At 36.3% G+C, this 15,330-nt stretch overlaps 1 protein-coding gene across 1 annotated transcript in view; it reads left to right on the top strand.

Moving 5' to 3' along the window:
• Positions 1 to 15,330, top strand: part of IMMP1L (inner mitochondrial membrane peptidase subunit 1) — a 39,362-nt gene that overhangs the window by 4,258 nt on the left and 19,774 nt on the right. Inside the window, exon 2 of the mRNA XM_014949268.1 lies at positions 14,641 to 14,778. Coding sequence (XP_014804754.1) covers positions 14,674 to 14,778 — 105 coding nt within the window. The 5' untranslated portion in view covers positions 14,641 to 14,673. The remainder of the gene's footprint in view (positions 1 to 14,640; positions 14,779 to 15,330) is intronic.

Below are 15,330 nucleotides of genomic sequence, written 5' to 3'. Positions count from 1 at the left end.
AGTTTGGAATAAAACACTTCAGTGAGTTTTGTTTCAAAACCATATGTCTGCCTGATCAGTTTTCGGTAATATTTTTCCGTTGGGCTTATGCATGGGATAGAGAACTAGAAAACTGCATCCTAGTGGCAGTTCTAATTCATAATCTTATTAGCATCTGCTGTTACACTGCCAAGCTGCTTCCCTCATCAGTTCTGGAATGCGCTGGTATTAGACTGTACTGATTAAAGTTTTATAGTGACCAAATCAGATTAGCTATCGAGTCAGCTGACTAGGTAGGGCTCGCAGTCATGTGATCCAGTGCCCTGCTGAGCTCCCGCTGGGAGCTGAAACAAGGTAGTTTGCTTTTGAGATGTTCTTAAGTATCTAACAGCATGAGCCGTGGATTATGGCTGCAAAGAAGATGGCTTCATTTTCCTGATCTTTGAACTAGCTAGAATGGGATCAGTTTGAAAGTGCGGGATCTTCAGGCCATGAGCCAACAACTGGAAAGAATGTCTAATCCTGGAAGCTCTGACACCGAAAGACCTGAGGTTTTTTTTTTTTTCAGTATGAGAAAGCTTAAAGACTACTTATCTAATCAGTCCGTGGAAAACGCGAGGATTAGTGGGAGAGTTTAAGACATACCAGCTATATGATATTATATAAAACATGATATGATTTTCTTCAGACTCTGGATGTTACTTGATTGCATCCCTGTGGGTGTACCGAACAACAGTGATAAAAATTTAAACCTGTGTCAAATTTAAGCAGCTCTTTTAAAATAGAAGTAAATAAATTAGGAGACATGAGTTTAAGTGGTATGTGTTGAAGACAATGGTTATGAGAAAGCTTAAAGACTACTTATCTAATCAGTCCGTGGAAAACGCGAGGATTAGTGGGAGAGTTTAAGACATACCAGCTATATGATATTATATAAAACATGATATGATTTTCTTCAGACTCTGGATGTTACTTGATTGCATCCCTGTGGGTGTACCGAACAACAGTGATAAAAATTTAAACCTGTGTCAAATTTAAGCAGCTCTTTTAAAATAGAAGTAAATAAATTAGGAGACATGAGTTTAAGTGGTATGTGTTGAAGGCAATGGTTTAATAAATCATTAACAAGTTATTTAATGTTTCTGTAAGTTTAGATTATAAAAATGTACTGTATAGTAGTTTAATAAATCATTAACAAGTTATTTAATGCTTCTGTAATTTTAGATTGTAAAAATGTACTGTATGTTTTACTGAAACTTGCAGAACGATAATACTGAAAATTAGTTATAAATTGAATGTACTGTCTAAAGTGTCATACAGATTAGTGATGTATTTCATAGAGATTATTTTCTTTCCATTTGTCATAAAAAGAGGAATTCTTATTTAAAAAAAACTCATATTAATTTAAAAATACTAGTAAGATAGGACTTACAGCAATAGGGGAAAAAGCCCAACCCAACAGCTAGAAAAGGAGTATTTGTATTGTGGCTTTTTATATTTTATAATGCTTTCCATACTTGATTCCATGTCCATATAAACTTTATGTCAGGATTAAAAACTAGAGGTTAAGACAGATTGAGTCTAGCCTTTTCAGATGCTTAACAACTAGGACTCTATTTTGTATTGAATACAAATGGCTGTCTAAAGACTAAACCAGTTTGTCACTTGAGTACATCAGTGGAAGAGGTAAAGAGTAAACTTTGTGTTTCAACTGGAAAAACATAGTTTAAATGCTTTGATATTTTGAGTCTTCTTTTTTGTCTTCCAGTTGTATCTGCCCATATTTCATTAAGTAGTCATTTCTAAGGCCAGGTAAATAATGTATGTAATTATGATTTATGGAAAGGAAAGGTTAGTAACTGTGACTTTTTAAAATATAATTTATGTTAGTGCAGTTTATGCAAAAGTACAAAATAAATTGTATTACCTGTGCATTTAGAGCTTAAGATTCACTGAATAGCTGTAAAAATGTGTATCACTGAAATTAATTTATAGTTGCTCTAGCATTTTTTCCTGATATGGTGGTATTAAAAAGGTTAAGAATTGGCACATTTTGGATCTCAAAAGTGTGTTATGTTTTCTGCTAAGTTGTTAGGGCTTGAGTCTTCAAAGTCTCCAAATAACCATATTATTTCTATTCCAAATCTACAGTATCAGCAGGTACTGAAATACAGGCAATGTTTGCTCCTTACCTACATTGTGGGATGTTATAGAAAGTGCTCTTCTTTTGGATTTAGCTATTTTTGGTCCTTCATAAACTGCAGTATTGTGGACCTGAAACCCAAGAAACACTCTGCCAAAGCACTTGAGGCCTACAGATGGCCAGAAAAGATTTAATCAGTCACCTTCAGAATACCTTTAAAATTGTAGCTCACGTCTGCTTGCTGAAATATGTTTTAAGGAGTTTTCATAATGGAGATTTTTCCCTCTCTTCTGATGTTAGTCAAAACCAAACAATAATGTTTCAACAAGAAGTACTTCTGCAGTAGTTTCTGAATTTAAAAGTAAACAAAATCTGGGTCGTAAGTCTTCTAGTTGCACAGACCCACCTGTGTGAACTACCCTGTTAAACAAAGGAAATGTTATTGTTAACTATTTTTAGCTTACAGGTAACTTCTGACTACTGTGCTAAAGAGTAGAATCTGTATTGCTGACTTTGTTTTTCGGATTAGCTTTCAGCAACTGGCTGTGGCATCTCTTGAAGTAATGACAGTGCTAGGTGAGCATGGTAGGTGAGATTCAGAAGGTTCCTGCTTTGGGGTGGAATGATGAACTGGTAGTTAATTGAAAATAAATCTCAACACCTTGATGATCCCAAATATGAGAATCTTTGCTAATGTACTTAGATATAAGGGTGTAACCTTGTGGTGACTCCCACAAACTTGTAACTTCAGCTGTCCAGTTCACTGGCCCATGATGTGTTGTGATCATGGTGGCTTCCATAGATACTTCAGCCAAGTAGGTTAATGCCAGCTTGGTTATTCAGCCACCACCGGTGTGGAAGTAACTTTAGATAGTGTAGGATCCTCTAACAAGCTGTTTTTCCTGCTTTGTTGCCCATTTTGTCTTGGATTTATGAACTGTTCAATCCTTAGTCTGGCAAAGACACACAGAGGAGCAGTTGTTGAACTCAAACGTATGTAGGTGTGTTACAAGGGGTGAGATTTACTAATTAATTTAGCACTGTGCATAGTGGTACAGTTACTCGCCCAGCTCAGGGTGACACTAGTTCTGGCTTTCCCAAGTAGTGATGTCCCTCAGCGTGTACAAAACCTTCACTGAGGACCAGGTACAGCAGTCAAAGATGTATTCAACATTCAGATGTACTCAAAGGACTTGCATCTAGTTTCACAGCATCATGACCATCCATAGTGTAGGAGATGAACCAAGATGTGTAATTACTTTCTGCTGTAAGTAATTCTGTAGAGCTCTGTAACTATACCTTTTCTGAGCACAGAGAACAGCAGTCTTTTTTTTTTTTTGCTTTTCAAAAGACGTGACTGTTTTAAGAACTTGTTTAGAATGGTAAATAATAGGTCATTGAGAAGTGGATGAAGAAAAGAAACATTTTGGACTTTTAAGTAGGCAAAAATTAAAATACAGATTTTTCAGTGTGAACTATAAAGTTAGGTAAAACACAAGAAAGCAATCTACTAAAACTCACTTTAAATATAAAAAGCCAGATCCACTACCGGCTATTTAAGAAAACTTACATTGTTCCAAATTTGGAATGATACTGTGGTGAAAAAAAGCAGTAAACACTATCTGGCTTTTTTGTAGCTGAGCTTTTTTTTTAGCAAACTTTCATTATTCTTTATCTCAATGGATTCAGCTTCTTCCATCTCCTGTGCCGAGCCTGTCAATTCCATGGCAAAACTGCTGAAATTCCGTTTCAGGAGCCTGTATGCAGGAGTAGGGCTGGCTCTCCTGTGCCACGGTGTTTGAGAATCACCTTTGAGATTCTGAAGTTACTGTCTTCTCAAGCCAAGTTTTTCATGCATTGAAGTTTGTAGTGACTCGAATTAGGTTTTGCTAGCTCAGGTATTAGTGCTGTGATGGTAGCTGAAAAAAGTTGTTTTATGTTGGAACCTTTTTATGGTATGAATTCTGTAAGAATATGAAAAAAGTTTTGGAAATATAAATGTATTGTAAGAAAGTACTTGAGTTGCATGGCTGCTACCATTTTGTTTTCCCCCAGGTACTATTTTGCATTTGTGGGAGATTACATACGTAAGAGGAAGACTTAATATTTAAAATTGTAGAAACGGAAACGGATTGAGGGAAATAGAAATATCAAGGTCATAGAAATACCAATACTGTGACTGGTAACTATAGAATAACTGCTGGAACTAAAGTTATACAATAATATTATTTTTATGATCTTACTTCTTACAATACTGTATTGTAAATGGGACAGACTTAAGTTTATGGTTGCTAGTGTAAAGGTGAGCTTCACTAATTGTTTCAAGGTGCTATCTTTTTTTTGTAGAAAATAATATTTATGTCTTATTCATTGCAATGTAGGACTCCTGGAGGGAAGTAATTTTTAGTCTTAAAATTTGCATGTAGTAATATCTTTTCAGTTTCCATATTTTCATTATTTCTGTGAATTAGAGCTGTTTTTTCCCTTTCAAGGGAAGAAAGGAAATTGATCTTCCTTTAAATACATTTTTATGTTTCTGAGAGAGCTGTTGCACACTCTTGGATCTGCTGGTTTCCACCATTTCTCTTTATCAACTCTGCTTTCATTGGTCCAAGAAGTGTGAAGCCAAGGTTATACAATAATATTATTTTTATAATCTTATTTCTTACAATACTGTATTGTAAATGGGACAGACTTAAGTTTATGGTTGCTAGTGTAAATGTGAGCTTCACAAATTGTTTCAAGGTGCTATCTTTTTTTTGTAGAAAATAATATTTATGTCTTATTCATTGCAATGTAGGACTCCAGGAGGGAAGTAATTTTTAGTCTTAAAACATGCATGTAGCAATATCTTTTCAGTTTCCATATTTTCATTATTTCTGTGAATTAGAGCTGGTTTTCTGTCCCTTTCAAGGGAAGAAAGGAAATTGAGCATCCTTTAAATACATTTTTATGTTTCTGAGAGAGCTGTTGCACACTCTTGGACCTGCTGGTTTCCACCATTTCTCTTTACCAACTCTGCTTCCATTGGTCCAAGAAGTGTGAAGCCGTGTTTGGTCTTGATGTTCTCATGCTCTTGCCAAGCCCTGGTGGTGTTTTAATAGAATTTCTAACATTTCTGTCATAAAAGATTTAAAATTCACAAACATTAAATTGTAGGAAGATCGTCAGTCTTCTCAGCATGTACACAGTATTTGTGAAAGCAGCTGTATGAGCAGTCACTGTTTTTCCTTTTAAAAAGACGGTGTATTAGGAAAAAAAGGGCAAGCCAAAGTAGTAAACTTAGATGAAATAAAATCTCATTGCTTGTTAAAAACTGTTTAAGTTTTTAAGTTATTCAGTCAGACAGGTGTGATATTAGTGAAATTATACAGTGATTGTTTCTGTACTATTCTGTTTTACAAGTCGTTTCTGAGAGAGCTGTTGCACACTCTTGGACCTGCTGGTTTCCACCATTTCTCTTTACCAACTCTGCTTCCATTGGTCCAAGAAGTGTGAAGCCGTGTTTGGTCTTGATGTTCTCATGCTCTTGCCAAGCCCTGGTGGTGTTTTAATAGAATTTCTAACATTTCTGTCATAAAAGATTTAAAATTCACAAACATTAAATTGTAGGAAGATCGTCAGTCTTCTCAGCATGTACACAGTATTTGTGAAAGCAGCTGTATGAGCAGTCACTGTTTTTCCTTTTAAAAAGACGGTGTATTAGGAAAAAAAGGGCAAGCCAAAGTAGTAAACTTAGATGAAATAAAATCTCATTGCTTGTTAAAAACTGTTTAAGTTTTTAAGTTATTCAGTCAGACAGGTGTGATATTAGTGAAATTATACAGTGATTGTTTCTGTACTATTCTGTTTTACAAGTCCTTGTGTCCTTGTTTGAAATTTGGATTTGGGGTGGCTAATCTGTGGTTGAGCAGTCACTGTTTTTCCTTTTAAAAAGACAGTGTATTAGGAAAAAAAGGGCAAGCCAAATTAGTAAACTTAGATGAAATAAAATCTCATCGCTTGTTAAAAACTTACACAGTTTTTAAGTAATTCAGTCAGGCAGGTGTGATATTAGTGAAATTATACTGTGATTGTTTCTGTACTATTCTTCTGTTTTACAAGTACTTGTGTCCTTGTTTGAAATTTGGATTTGGAGTGGCTAATCTGCAGTAAAATAAGCCATGTAGGCCCTTTTTGGTAATCTGTGGTATCAGTGACAGTGCAGTTTGTGGGGCTGGAGTGTGCTCAGTGTCTTACAGGTACTCTGCACCTCAGCATATAATCATTTGCTAATTTTGAGAAAGGCACCTCTACTTATTTGATTCACTAAATAGCCAGTTTTCTCACTTATTATTGTGTCAGCTGTATCTTTTACTTTAAACCATTAAATTAAATAATAGTTTATGCTGGCTTTTTATTTTAGTTCATGCATTTAAAACCTGGAACTCAGATAAAAAGATAGTTTCAGAATAAATTCAGTATATTATTTATGAGTGGAGCAACACATTAGCATTGAGTTCACAATAGATCATATCGCTTTTATTCCATCTTACAAGCTTAGCAGCACAAACAGAATAATCAACATATTATTTGGCTGTCATCTGCTGAACAGAAACCAGAGATCACAAGGAGGTTTTCCCTAGCTGCAGTGATGGCCTTTTTGTTCCAAGCCCCCATCTGGGAGGGCCATGGTGTGTTATCATATGGAACGCGGGGTTTTCTGTAATCTGCTTAGCTGCACTGCAGTTTGAATCTTTATTCCATGTTTGTGTAATTTATAATTTTAATGAGACCATGGCTCTTGTGGGCTTTGAAATATATTAAAAGCTCTTTTGTGCATATGCTTTTGTTCTTGCTTAATAGGCTCAGTGTATTTAAAACTGATGAATTTTTATTCATGGATTTGGATGTCTGGGGATTAACTTAGACTGAATATCATTGCACTCATCTATTGATGTTTGGAACTTTTTTTTTTTAATACTTGTATCTGTAAGTGGAGAAGAACTTACAGAACTTGTGTTTTATACATAAAACGGCTCCGAAATAATTAATAAAATGTTATCGAGCAATGAGAAAAAGTACTGATTACAGTTTATTTTTACTGCATAAACTAAAATGAAATACAATGTGCTATGAAAGAGTAAGTAGTTGAATCCATGTTCCTGTGTGTATTTAGAAGTTCATAACTAAAAAACAGTTTGGGAAAGCCATCAAAATTTTTGTGGAATAATAAGTGACAAGCCCTTTATTCTTAAAAAAAAAAAGCACATTTTTCTTCTGTTCAGGTAACTTGAAAATGTAAATACTGAGCTGACTTGTCTGACTGTGTTTCCTCTCTCCTGTTTTTTAACACATTTTTTAATGCAAAGTATGTATAGGATATTTCATTAGAAGATGATGCTTATAACTGGGAAGTAGTGATGAAGAACATATAGAAAGATTCTTTGTTACTATTGTTATACTTTCTGACAGTGCTAAAACTGGTCTTGTTTTTTGCTTTTGTATTTATCAAATGTTTAATAATAGCTTTGCTTTAGTATTTGTGTTTAGATCTCGTACTGTGTGATTTCTGTGTTCGTAAACCACTGGAGTACTCTTCAGTGGTGACATTCTAATCTGAGACTAGCTGGGGATGAGATTAAGACACTTGTGTTTCTTTCTAACCAGTCTTGCTGATGGTGTACACAAATAGGTTGCTTTGCTTTATGTGGAGGATTTTTTGTGCATTTTTGTTGGGTTTGTTTTTTTTTACTAACAAGCAATCCTCTTTGTAATGACAAATATTTTAAGTAAACAGCCTTTTTACTTGTCAGTAGATAGGGGAATTATTTACCCCTCTTCTGTTCACCGCTTTGATTTCCAAAAATACCTGCATATTCCTAGCCTTTTTACTTGTCAGTAGATAGGGGAATTATTTACCCCTCTTCTATTCACCGCTTTGAGTAGGATTTCCAAAAATACCTGCGTATTCCTTGAAGGTGTGTCAACACTGGGAAGTGCAGGGGATGTGTGAGCCATGGACAACTCTAATTTCTGTGGAGTTGTGGATTTTAAATGCCTAATGTGAAAATTTGACTTTTAACTTTTTTTTAAAAATTAAGGTAAATGCATATATCTTATTTTAAATGCCTAATGTGAAAATTTGACTTGTAACTCTTTGTCTTAGTTAATTAAAATCAATTTTAAATGTTTACATGTCTGTGTCTCAAAGTGATTTTTTTAAAAATGAAGGTAAATGCATATATCTCAGAATGTAATTATTTGACCCTTGTCACATAGACATGGTGTACTTCTCTCAGTCACCAGGACAGTGGCTGTGCTGTCTGTCAGACCTTTGGTGTTTGTCCTCACTTTGGACATTGTTACAGGAAACTATTAAGTGAATATTTCAGCATCCCTCAGAGGCTTAAATTTGCCATGTATGACCATGGCTTTGCCCAGCTATTTGGATTCCACTGTTGAGCAAAGATGAGTGTACAGAGCTGCAGAGAAAGATAGAAGCCCTGGAATGCATCTGGTTTTATACAGGGTTGTGGGATTGTTAGGAGTTCCTACCCAAAGGTAAATAGAACCAGTGAGAACTACTGGAAAGCTGTTTTGAAAAATTGCTCATTCTTGTGTAGGTAGTCTCTAGTTGTTTAACACCAGAGGATTGCATTATGTGAATTTACGTTTGCAGGTTTGAGCTGCTTGTCAGCTTGAGATCAGTAGATGAAGGAGCGCTTGTGGGAGACAAACTGTCAGAGCCTGGTAGAGATAATGTGGAAAAATAATATTCTCTTCCAGAATATCACCAAGCTTTCAGATTTGCCAGACTGAATCCAGTGTTTCTTCTAAAGAAAACCAACAGCTAGGAATAAAAATTGAGTTCTGCCTGACTCCCTGCATTCGAAGACGTTTTGAAAATTGTTCCTTGTTTGGCTTTAGATGTTTGGAATCCTAAGATTATAATTAGAATATTTCAAACATTTTGCAATAATTTGTGTATCTGATATGGGAAGAATATTTTCCAATAAAAATTGTATGCACCCTTTGCTATTCTAGCGCATGTAACATTAGTTTCATGCATAAGTTTTGAAAGAATAGTTTAATATAAATAACAGCTCAAACATAAATATCTAAATAGCCTACTTGAGTGTGTAGGGTTTTTTTGTTTTGGATTTTTTTAAAGTAATGATCTCAGAGAAGCTCTTTGGGGAAAGAGATCGTTCAAGTTATGGGATTACCTTGTGTGAAGAAAGGTGGCCGGTTAGAAGCAGAGAATGTTGGGAGAGGAGTTTCTGTGAGCTAAGGAAAAACTGATAAGCTATCGCTAAATATTCAGTGAAAACTCAGAATTAGGAAACATTGTATAAAGCAAATGTGACTGGAATTTTTTATTATGGAGAAAAATCTATTTAACATCAAGTCCAATAATTTTTTTAGCAACAATTTCATTAGCTGTGACTTTGATTTTCCTGTATCTAAAATTTTGGCACCGTATGTTAAACTGTCTTACACAATGCCATTGGTTATCTGGAAATGATAAATCTGCTCATTGATTTCCTAATTTTATTATGTACACAGTTAATTGTAATCCAAGATTACAGCAAATAAGATGTTAATTTCTAGACAACCTATGTACATTTCCCTCCGAGTGTGATTGTTAAGAGAAGCAAAGAATACAAAGAGAATACCATTTGTGCTATCCTCACAGGAGCTGTCAATAAAAGATGTAATAGGGGATTTAGGAATCTGGAAATGGCCAACTAATTTATGTGAATCTATTTTATTTCAGCTAGAAAGACCAAGCTCTGTTTCGTCTGCACTGCATATTGCAGAGCACAGGCTGTCTATAGAAAACCAGGCGGCTGCATATGGATAGTCCCTTGATATCATTCACTTGCTGTGTAATCTTATTATGCAAAGTTCTAATCTTCAACTAGAATGAATGCCTCTGGGTCAGAATATAGTCATATCAGGGTTTTTGAGGTCATGTTTTGTGATCCTTAGCTTATTCTTCTAAGTAGGGCTGGGATTTAAAGAGTATTCCCCAGACACTAGCAGAGATAGACGGCAAAACCTGCTGCCTTTTTGGAAGACAAGACCAACATGAGGTCCCTGGTAGGATTAAACTTGATTTGTAGCTGTAGGATTTTTTAACAGATGTATTATTGGACAGGGAATAGGGGGCCACCAGCACAGCGAAATTGGATCACGATTGGCATTCTCAGGGAGTCCGCTGGCTGCTAAAACAGCAGCTGCATGTGGATTTGACTTCTTTCAGGTGAAGCGACTTCCAGTCATTTGGAAAGGATGGGATGAAAAGGAACCTTGGTGATAATTTTGATGTCTGCAAGATTTAGTACCAATGTAATGGGATTATCGGTAACACCTTCACTGCAGAAAAAGCCACCTGGCGCTATAACTGGCAGCAACTGAGAACTAATCCTTTCCCATCTCTTGGATGTCATTCATGAGGCTCAAAGTGATTTCCACCCTGCTAGCTGTGATTAATTTTATAAACAAACAAACAACAAAAAAAAAAATCAAATGATGAAGGCATAGGCTATGTAAGGAAAAAGAACAGAAGATCATAGTAATTACATTTTGCATTTTATTTGCTGCAGGGGATAAACTATACAGTTCTTGTAAGATAACCAAATTGTATTCTACGTGATAAATATGGATGTATAACCTTTTTAATCAATATCTGTGTTTGGTATAAAAACAATGTCTATTTCATTATAAAATTTTCAGGTGCCTACTATATGATAGTAGGTAGTACCTGGAAGTAATTACAATGGGTTTTATGCCGTTAGTTCTGTGATAAGGATGTTTATCCAACAGATCCATTAAGTTTTGAAGGCGCCTGTGACTTAAATAATTTGTTTTATTGTGCTTAATGGTGGAGTTGCCTGCTGACAGCACTTTGTATTAAAATTAATTGTGTGATGTGGAAAAACGTTCAGCTATTTACTTTCTTGTGATCAACAACATAGCATTGTTTTTAAAATGTACAGATAAATAGTTGTCTGAGGAAACAATTATATTTTATTGATGCTAGACAATTGTGAGATAAATATTCTGTAGGTTTTTTTTAATAAACTAGTGTTGGGGGTTTTTGACTGGACCTAGTCTTACTACAACCATTTGCTTATTAACTGGAAGTTGTTACTTAAAACTACAGGGAAACTTTCAGGATTGTAGTTTTCTGCCGAATTAATATTAAATGTCTAAAGATAGACCTTAATGTTAAAAACAAAACTCCTAATCCTCTGAAATTACCTTGCTAAATTCAAATTGTGTATAATCTAGGTACTATATATATGCCGTAATTTGAATTTAACTTTCTTGAGTCGTAATAAAAAGCCTTATATAAGAGCTAAGAATTTTTTTCTTTATTATCATGAACATCTGATAACCCTGAGCATTTAAAAAAATGCCATTGTGCCACATTTATAAACTGAGACTGGTGAAATCCATGTCTTGGGGGTTAAGAATTTATTTCAAGAGAACTGGGAACAAAATTTGAGATGTCTTCACTCTTGTTCTATACCATGACAGCTCTAGCAATAGGTGAAACTCATTCTCAACCCTACGTTTCCTTGAACGATTTACAAATCCCTCCTAATTTGGAGTTATTCAGAGACATCAGGGAGAAATGTATGCGTTCACCGTATCTCTTGGGAAGTACATGTGATCCAGAGTCCAACAGGAAATCACTTGCAATCAATTTGAAAGTTATTTTCAGAGACTTATAGCAGTTGTTTGTAGTTTCATTATAAAAAAATATTCTAGTTACAGTTATCAAGCTGTTGGCATGAGAGGTGTACATTTTCTCTTAATGACTCTGTCATTAACCATTCCATTTGGCGCAATCAGCAGTATCTGCCTACTCTGGTCAATGTAACGCAATGTTTATACAATTCCTTTTTACCTGTAATATCCACAAGTGCCTGAATACTCATACAATTCCTTTTTACCTGTAATATCCACAGGTGCCTGAATTCTATACTCTGGTAATATAGTAATATAACATTTCTGAATAGTATAGATCTGGAATACAGGATGGTTGTGCCATAATATAGTAATATAACATTTCTGAATAGTATGGATCTGAAATACAGGATGGTCGTGCAGTTTTTTTCTGTCTGAGAAGCAAAGTGAGGCTGCCTTTCTAGCAGGTGCTGTTAAGAAGTATTGATGTTGTACTTCTCTCAAAAGATAGTTGTAGTCATTAATTCACACTAGCTGTGCCACTCTAATCGATCTGCTGTCACTCCCTCTTCCTTTTATCACCTGTAACACATTTCTGGGCTCATGGTGTTTCTGGCCCTGAGAATAAGGGGTTGGTCCAAGCTTTTCATGGTGTACTGGGTTGAGAAAACCCCTTTTCTGGCTCTCCAGAATAGATTCTGCTGAAAGTGCTTGCTGTTTAAATTTCTGCAGGGTGTGCTGGGCGCTGCACATGCTGATGAAAAAATTCAAGACTTTTCTGTTTTCTGTTGTATTTTGGTTCATTACTGTGAAACTCATTAACTAATATTAAGGAGGATGAATCACAGATTGGTTTAAGTGGATTTATTCTGGAGATAATTTGTGTAATAAAAAAAGAGAACAAGTGCATCTTTTTTGGAACAAGGAGATGAGCTTGGTAGAGAACAATTTCCCCTAGAATGGCCATCCTTTTTTCTTATGGAGATAAACACAAAGAACAAAAGCTACTTTTGACTGTATTCAGGCAAAATTCCCAATACCTTCTAGAGACAGTTGTGCAAGTAAAGCTATGTGCTTTTGAATTCCTGCATTTAAATAGCAAAACATCAGGAAATATAGAAGGAGAGGTCGTTACTTCATTATTAAGTTGGGCGTATTGTACAAGCAGCCTTTTTTTTTTTTTTTTTTTTTTTAAACTTACTGCATTTGTTTAGCAAGTGATATTGACCCATCTTAGTAAATGAGGGAAATCTTGCTGTGGTTTTAATTCATGATAAAGCTCAGACTGAGTTTAAGGGAGACAGGCATCCTGCAGAACGTAACACTTACTTCAGTGTGTGTGTTTCCTACTTCCTTAAATAGAAATATTCTTAAAAATTGGGGTAAGGAAACATTTCAGTTAGATTAGCATTGCAGGAATTACATCTAATCATCAGAGTTAGAATTAAATATTTGGGGGAGAGAGTCAGAAAACGTTTATGGTCTTATGTGCTGCAGAATTTACGCCACAGTACTGTGGCTGAGAATAGAAAGACCAAATGCCTTATTTTTATATGGAAGTGTTTTAGTAATGAAAGTCTAGTCAAAGGAAAGCTCTGCAAAACCTTCAGAATTCCTAACACCTGTAGCCTTTTTCTAGCATAGTCTGTTTTAGGCAAGCCATTCAGGACTCTATTATTCTTAATTTCGTCTAGTTCTTCAAGCCTTTTTTCATTTGATTGATTGTCAGGTCGCTTTTAAAGTTTTGGTTGACTACTTGATTACTTCAGTTTTCTGTGAATGTAATTTCAGTTGTGAAATACCCTCAAATCGCTTCAAATCGCTGCTGTTGAGTGTTTGGTTTTAAATACTAGTGCTTGAAGAAAAACAGGGATCTCAAGTTGAACTGTCTTCACGCAATTAGAACAACTCTATCAAGTGTGATTTAATAAATAACTGGATCTGAATTGGAATACGTGGTCCAGTCAGGAAGTCAAAACCTGTATTTAAAGGTGTGATTGCAGCTTTCCAGGTTCCGTTCAGCCAAACCTAGTGGAGGGGAGGGTGTTCTCATACCTATTGCAGCTTTTGGGGCATGTGGCAGGTAAGCCTGGCTGCCCTCTGCAGTAAATGAAGCCCAGTTGAGTCAGGAGAGAGCACTGACACCATTCTCTCCCATTAATTTCTCTAGTTTGGCAAAACATTTTGTTTCAGCTCCTACTCAACCAAATCTCCATCATAAACTGGTGAGGGGGGGTCCATAGTCTGTACACATGGAAGGGTCTGCATAATCAATCAAAAACTTATTGATAGGATTTGAGTTTATAGAATCATAGAATCATAGAATTGCCCAGGCCGGAAGGGACCTCCAAGGGTCATCTAGTCCGACCTCCCCGCAGTCAGCAGGGACACCCCCAACTAGACCAGGTTGCCCAGGGCCTCGTCAAGCCTCTCCTTGAATATCTCCAGGGATGGGGCCTCAACCACCTCCCTGGGCAACCTGTTCCAGTGCTCCACCACCCTCACAGTAAAGAACCCTCTCCTAATCTCCAGTCTAAATCTGTTCCCCTCCAGCTTGAAGCCATTTCCCCTCGTCCTGTCACTACAGGCCTTTCTAAACAGGCTCTCCCCAGCCTTCCTGTAGGCCCCCTTCAGGTACTGGAAGGCTGCTATATTAGCTATATTCATCTCCTCAGATACGTCTGATTATTTGTTGGGCTTATTCACTGGTTGTTGGGTTTTTTTTTTTTTGATTTATTTTAAATACTGACAATCGTTTCGTTAGCTACAAAAGACAGTTTTGTGAATGTCAGGTTGTTTGTTAATCCAACAAATGACACTCTTCTGTTTTGCTGTAGACCAGAGCCAGCTGACCGGCGCGCCGCTCTACCATGCTCCGCAATGGCCTAGGAAAAACCTGTCGGTTTCTTGGCTATACTGTGCAATATGGCTGCATAGCGCACTGTGCCTTTGAGTACCTGGGAGGAATTGTTGTGGTAACTTCTCATTTTCATGACATTTAAAAGGAAATAAAGCTATAATACTGAAATTGTTATGTGTGATAACGCCAATGTTTCAAGTATCTTCATTTTTTTATAAAGCTTTTTCAAAGTGTGTTTAGTAAATGCAAATTTTTTGGAGGCAGGTCTAGCCTTTAAGAAAGTTATTTCTCCGTTAGGTATTCTATTTTTTGCCATGTTACTGCTTGAGGCATCACTAAAGCAAATGGGAACCTGTGATGAAGCATTTTGTAGAGAGTAAGTTTATTTCAGCAAGACTGGGGTCACTAATAATGCCACAGGAAATGCTCATTTCCAACTCTGGGCAGGTTTCTGGATGTTACGTGCTGCCTCCTCCCCAGGTTCTAAACCTAGCAGATACTGCTGCTGGATGCAGTGGATTTTGGCTGGGAGCTGCTCTTGCAGCTTCTGTGCTGCTTCTCTTGCAGAGGCTGAAGGAAGGGGTAAGCTGGCAGAGCTCTGAGTGCTGCTTCAAATAATTTCCTGCAGGTTTAGCACTGAAATGAATGTGCTGGGGCTTGTAGCAGC

Source organism: Calidris pugnax, unplaced genomic scaffold (assembly GCF_001431845.1).
Source record: "Calidris pugnax isolate Ruff unplaced genomic scaffold, ASM143184v1 scaffold177, whole genome shotgun sequence".
In the NCBI taxonomy this organism is placed as follows: Eukaryota; Metazoa; Chordata; class Aves; order Charadriiformes; family Scolopacidae; genus Calidris; species Calidris pugnax.
This window is presented reverse-complemented; position numbering and strand designations above follow the sequence as displayed.